Here is a 6000-nt window from a genome sequence, read left to right on the forward strand (position 1 = left end):
TCGCTGAATGAATGGTCTTTAAACCAGGAGCAACTGCATTTTGTTTTCATTAAATATCATTTTTGTTTCATGCAACTTACTCAGCACTCTTAACACCTGCGTCAACTTGGCTATTTGGAATAGTTTAATCATAACTTACGTTGCCATCTTAATGTAACCCTGGAGAAATTATTTTTAACTAATGGATATGTACTGTTTTTGTTGTTGTAAGCCGTTCCGAGTCTCCGGAGAGGGGCGGCATATAAATCTTAATAATAACAATAATAATAATAATAATAATAATAATAATAATAATAATAATAATAATAATTGACAGTGTAGATAATTATACAAAAATGGATTTAGATTCTAGACTACTACCGGTCCTTTTTTAAAAGAAATTATATATCAATTTTTCTAATTCCTGATGCTTTTAATAACATTAATAATATTTACTTATTATTAGAGCCAGTTTAGTGGTGTGGTGTTATATAGAAACCCGTAGTGAGGTCCTATGTTTTCCTTATGTAGTGTATGAAAGCCGATTGAGTGACTTTGGGCAATTCTCTCTCTCTCAGCCCAGCCAAACTCACAAGGTTATTGTTGTGGGTAGGGAAAATGGGAGATTGGAGCATTAGGGATGCTTGAAGTTGACCCAATAACTATATTTTAAAAGGATATAACGATATACAGGTAGTCCTCAACGTACGACCACAATTGAGCCCAAATTTGATGTTGCTAAGTGAGAAATTTGTGAGTCTTGCTATCAAGGTCCAAGGTAGCATCCAAGCCAAATCAGAGTCCAAGACAAAGTACTCCTCAAAGTTCCAATTTATTGCCGGAGCCATCCTGGCACCTACCCACAAACTTGTCATGTTGCCCATTCAGATTGTGCCAGTGTGGCAAGTCCTCCTTCCACTTCCGCCCAGGTGGGTGGGCATAGGATGGCCTTGAACCCCTTGAAAGAATGCTTTGCGGCTGCAACTGTTCCCTCCTGAAAATCAACCCTCCCAAGTTCCCATAAACATCAGGCCTTCTATAGATAGAGTGGCAAGCTGTTCATTTATCACCAACTTTTGCACCGGCTTGCCACTTGCCACATTTGTTAAGTGAATTGCTGCAGTTGTTAAATTAGTAACATGGTTGTTACGTAAATCTGGTTTCCCCATTGACTTTGTCAGAAGGGCACAAAAGGGGATCCCATGAACCTTAGGACACTGTAACTGTCATCAAGGTGAGTCGGCTGTCAAGCATGTGAATAGAAACCACATGACGGTGGGGATGCTGCAGTGTGGAAAATGGTCACGAGTCACTTTTTTCAGTGCTGTTGTAACATTGAACAGTCATTAAGGGAACTGTTGTAAGATGAGGACTGCCTGGAATAATATTTATCATTAATTTAATATTATTTAATGCAGAGTGGGTAATTTGTTTGTTTGTGGGTACAGTGATACCTCAACTTATGAACTTAATTGGTTCCGGGACGAGGTTTGTAAGGTGAAAAGTTTGTAAGACGAAACGACGTTTCCCATAGGAATCAATGGAAAAGCGATTAATGCGTGCAAGCCCAAAATTCACCCCTTTTGCCAGCCGAAGCGCCCGTTTTTGCACTGCTGGGATTCCCCTGAGGCTCCCCTCCATGGGAAACCCCACCTCTGGACTTCTGTGTTTTTGTGATGATGCAGGGGAATCCCAACAGCGCAAAAATGGGTGCTTTGCTGGCAACGGAAGTCCGGAGGTGGGGTTTCCCAGTGAGGGGAGCCTCAGTGAAATCGCAGCATCGCAAAAACACCGAAATCCTTGAAACTCCACCTCCGGACTTCCGTGTTTTTGTGATGCTGCAATTTTGCTGAGGCTCCTCTCACTTGGAAACCCCACCTCCAGACTTCCATTGCCAGCGAAGCACCCGTTTTTGCGCTGCTGGGATTCCCCTGCAGCATCGCAAAAACACGGAAGTCTGGACATGGGATTTCCCATGGAGGGGAGCCTCAGGGGAATCCCAGCAGCAAAAAAACGGGCGCTTCGCTGGCAACAGAAGTCCGGAGGCGGGGCATCCCAGCAGCGGCGGTGGGTTTGTAAGGTGAAAATAGTTTGTAAGAAGGGGGAAAAAATCTTAAAGCCCGGGTTTGTATCTCAAAAAGTTTGTATGACGAGGGGTTTTTAAGACGAGCTATCACTGTACTTTGCTCCATAAAGGGAGAGGATGGGTTCCTGCCTGAAAGGATTTGCAATCTAAATGTCTCTGTCTTTCTCTCTCCCTCCTTTCCAATGAAGACCTAAACAAAGCATGTGGGAATGCCATCGACGCCCATGAAGCAGCGCAGATGCACCAGAACTTTTCCCAGCAACTGCTCCAGGACCACATCGAGGCCTGTAGCCTCCCAGAGCACAACCTCATCACCGTATGTTGGCCACCTTTTTTTTTCCCTTTCTGGCCCTTGCGTTCTGCATGCCAGGAGTGGGGGGATGATGGCGCCCTTTTATGACTCGTGAACTTCAACTCCCAGAATTCCTGAGCCAGTCATGCTGCCTCGAGAATTCTGGGAGTTGAAGTCCATGAGTCATAAGGGAGGCCCATCATTCCCTCATCTCTGCTCTATGCTAACCTGAGTGGGCGCCATGGGGAAATTGTTGGGAAAGCCAGAAGATCCGATGAGAAATATTCTCTGTTTTTCCTAGCTGTTTAATAAGTTTAAATTTAAGTTTAAAATGGCAGGTGATCCTCGACTTATGACTGGTTGGTTAGCAATCCTTCAGAGTTACGACAGAATTCTGAAGGGTACTTACTGCACCCACAATTAAGTGACCGCATTTTGGCCACTCAGCAATTGGCTCTTATTTACATCCATTTGTAGCATCTCACAGTCATGTGACCATGTTTTACAGCGTTTTTGCTGAAATCCAGCATTTATTTCTGATTTTTGACAACATCTGCTTACAGCAAAACCATTATGTCACTTAACAACTAAAAACTACTGTGAAACAGGTCATAAAATTGGTTAATCACGTAGATGAGCCCCTTTGACAATTGTTGCAACTTATGATCAAGATAGGCAGGCTCTATTACAGTCATAACTTGAAGACTACGTATATTGAAACCTGTAGAATAAGTGGGACATTGTGGGCGCTATTTCCCCAATTTTTTTCCACTGGTTGCCTTGTTTTAGGACTTAAGCAGTACAGAAAGTAGTGAGTGGGTGGGCAGTTAATAAAACAGCATATTTTTCGCTTTTGATAGAAATCACAATATCTCTTAGGAATATTTTTGTTGTTAAGAAAACAAGCCAAAGCTGTTGATCTAATCTTCAGATCTTAGGTTCTCTTGGGTATTAAAACCATCCTACCCTTTTCTCCATTTAGTGTGATTAATAGAAAAGTCACGATCACATGCTTATTTAACAATATGTATCTGCTATCCTCCAAAAACTATTCAACTGGCCTGGCCCATATATAAAAAAATGAGTAACTACTACAATGAAACCCAGCATTATACTAATTGTAGCAGAGTCAATTAATATATAGCTCACAAGCAACATAGTGTTGCAAAGTTCTAAAATTCACAAAATATGAATGATTTTAGGAGTATTTGGGGGAAGGCTTAAAAAAATCACAGAATTTATTTATTATTTTATTTCGTGTTTTTTGACGGGTGTTGGCTAAAATCTCTGCCTATAGTTGAAAAGTAGTAGACAAATTGAGTAAGCAAGAGACCTTAATCTCCTTTGGGTTTTATTAAGCAGCTGAGAAGAGTAAGGTAGCAGCAGAGTAAATTTGGGTCTGGCAGCATGCATCTACTATGTTTGTAAGCTCCCCAGAGTAGCTAGTGAGTGAGATGGGCGGCATATAAACATAATAAGTAAGTAAGTAAATCTAACCTTGTTCAATAGAAGATAATACTTGTAGCTCAAGGTAGCTGTAGGATTCTTTGTGCTCACCGAGCATGGTTGCTTACTTACAGGCATTCCGTTATCCAACTAGGAAATACCATCAGTGTGAGGTGGTGGAGAGGTTTGTTCTCTGTTTTATATACAAGTGATTTGCCCTTTCAGTGTTCCTGATGGTTTCTTGATTAGGGGATTGTTTCTTGTTTGATGTGGTATTAATCTGGACGTTAGCTTCTGTTTATCCGGTCAGTCCTAGCCAGCACAGCAGTAACACAAAACCATGAAAATTGTATTAATTTGCATGTCACTCATTGCTGTTTCAAAGCTGGGCGCAAATATTTCTGTAATATAGATTCGTTAAAAACTTGATGTTTTAAAAGCAGCATTATGTTATCAGCTGAATCACCTAAGCCAATGGTTCTCAACCTGGGGGTCAGGATCCCTTTGGGGGGGTCAAACGACCGTTTTACAGGGGTCGCCTAAGACCATGGGAAAAGACAAATTTCCCATGCTGTTCGGAACTAAATCTTCTATTCTGGCACCTTAGAACATATTTGTACAATCTAACCCAGTGTTTTTCAACCAGTGTGCCGTGGCACACTAGTGTGCCGCGAGACATGGTCAGGTGTGCCGCAAAGCTCACAGAGAAAGAAAGAGAGAGAGAGAGAAAGAGAGAAAGAAAGCAAGAGAGAGAGAAAGCAAGAGAGAGAGAAAGCAAAAGAGAGAGAGAGAGAACAAGAGAGAGAAAGAAAGAGAGAGAGAAAACAAGAAAGAAAGAGAGAAAGAGAGAGAAAGAAAGCAAGAGAGAGAGGGAGGGAGGGAAGGAGAGAGAGATAAAGACATAGAGGGAGGTAGGGAGGGAGAAAGAGAGCAAAAAAGAGGAAGGAAGGAAGAGAAAGAAAGAGGGATGGAGAGAGAGAGAGAAAGAGGAAGGAAGGGAGAGAAAGAGGGAGGGAGAAAGAAATAGAGTGAAGGGGAGGAAGAGAGAGAGAGAGAATTTTTTTGTCCAACCTTTTTTTAGCCGTCCCCCCCGCTCAATGTGCCCCAGGGTTTCGTAAATGTAAAAAATGTGCCGCGGCTCAAAAAAGGTTGAAAATCACTGATCTAACCAATCAGGCGTTTATAGTGGGGGTGTCCCTTTGACCTTCCTGCCAATCAGATTAAAGCTCTGTTGGGAGAACTGGCACTAGACTTATGGTTGGGGGTCACCACGACAGGGGAAACTGTATTAAGAGGTCGCGGTATTAGAAAGGTTGAGAACCACTGGCCTAAGCATTACACATTACATATTACACATTACATATTACGCATCAGTCAATTAATGCCATCTACTTCTTTGTTTGTTTTGTTCCTGCCTGCAGTGGACGGATGGCCCCCCACCAGTACAGTTTCAGGCACAAAATGGACCTACCACCAGCCTGGCCAGTCTGTTGTGAACCTACTGTCTTCACTTGGGAAGAAGATGGAAATCCTTTTGTACACTTGGCTTTTTTTAATTTTAACAACCACAACAAAAAAGGATGGGCAGCGAACATTTCTCCCAGCCCTCTAGGAAGTGGCATTGAGGTGACCTTTCCTAGTCCCACAATTTGGCATGGCCATTCTGAGCTCTTTTTTAAGAGGGGTGTGTGTGTGTCTGAGTGCGCGCGTGTGCGTGTGGATCACCTAGGTTGCAGGAATGTCTAGTTTAAGTAAATACACAGGGTTGTAAGAGGCAGCCCTCCCTATTTCTCAGAATTTGGTTTTATGTGACGTGGATAAAACAAGGGCCTTTTCAACGGAGGTTTATTTAAGAGAGAAAGAAGTCAGCCCGTACAATGAAGGTAGAGGGAGGTTGGGATGGAATAGAGAAAGCCCTGCCTGCTTCCTTGCTGATTAAAACTGCCCCTGAAAATGCCATGTGCCTATATTTTTTATGAAGGCTCTATTGCTCTTTGTAGTATCCAGGCTGCTAGACTTGCGTCTTGAACACACTTGCTCTAAAAATACAGTGATACCTCGTCTTACAAACGCCTCGTCATACAAACTTTTCGAGATACAAACCCGGGGTTTAAGATTTTTTTGCCTCTTCTTACAAACTATTTTCACCTTACAAACCCACTGCTGCCACTGGGATGCCCCACCTCCGGACTTCCAT

General features: G+C 42.5%; 1 protein-coding gene across 1 annotated transcript in view; it reads left to right on the forward strand.

Moving 5' to 3' along the window:
• MAU2 (MAU2 sister chromatid cohesion factor) overlaps positions 1-5760 on the forward strand; it is a 65600-nt gene extending 59840 nt beyond the window's left edge. The window contains exons 18-19 of the mRNA XM_070746340.1: positions 2254-2381; positions 5225-5760. Coding sequence (XP_070602441.1) covers positions 2254-2381; positions 5225-5299 — 203 coding nt within the window. The 3' untranslated portion in view covers positions 5300-5760. The remainder of the gene's footprint in view (positions 1-2253; positions 2382-5224) is intronic.
• The last annotated feature ends 240 nt before the right edge of the window (positions 5761-6000 follow it).

This window comes from Erythrolamprus reginae, chromosome 1 (genome assembly GCF_031021105.1).
Source record: "Erythrolamprus reginae isolate rEryReg1 chromosome 1, rEryReg1.hap1, whole genome shotgun sequence".
Lineage (NCBI taxonomy): Eukaryota > Metazoa > Chordata > Lepidosauria > Squamata > Dipsadidae > Erythrolamprus > Erythrolamprus reginae.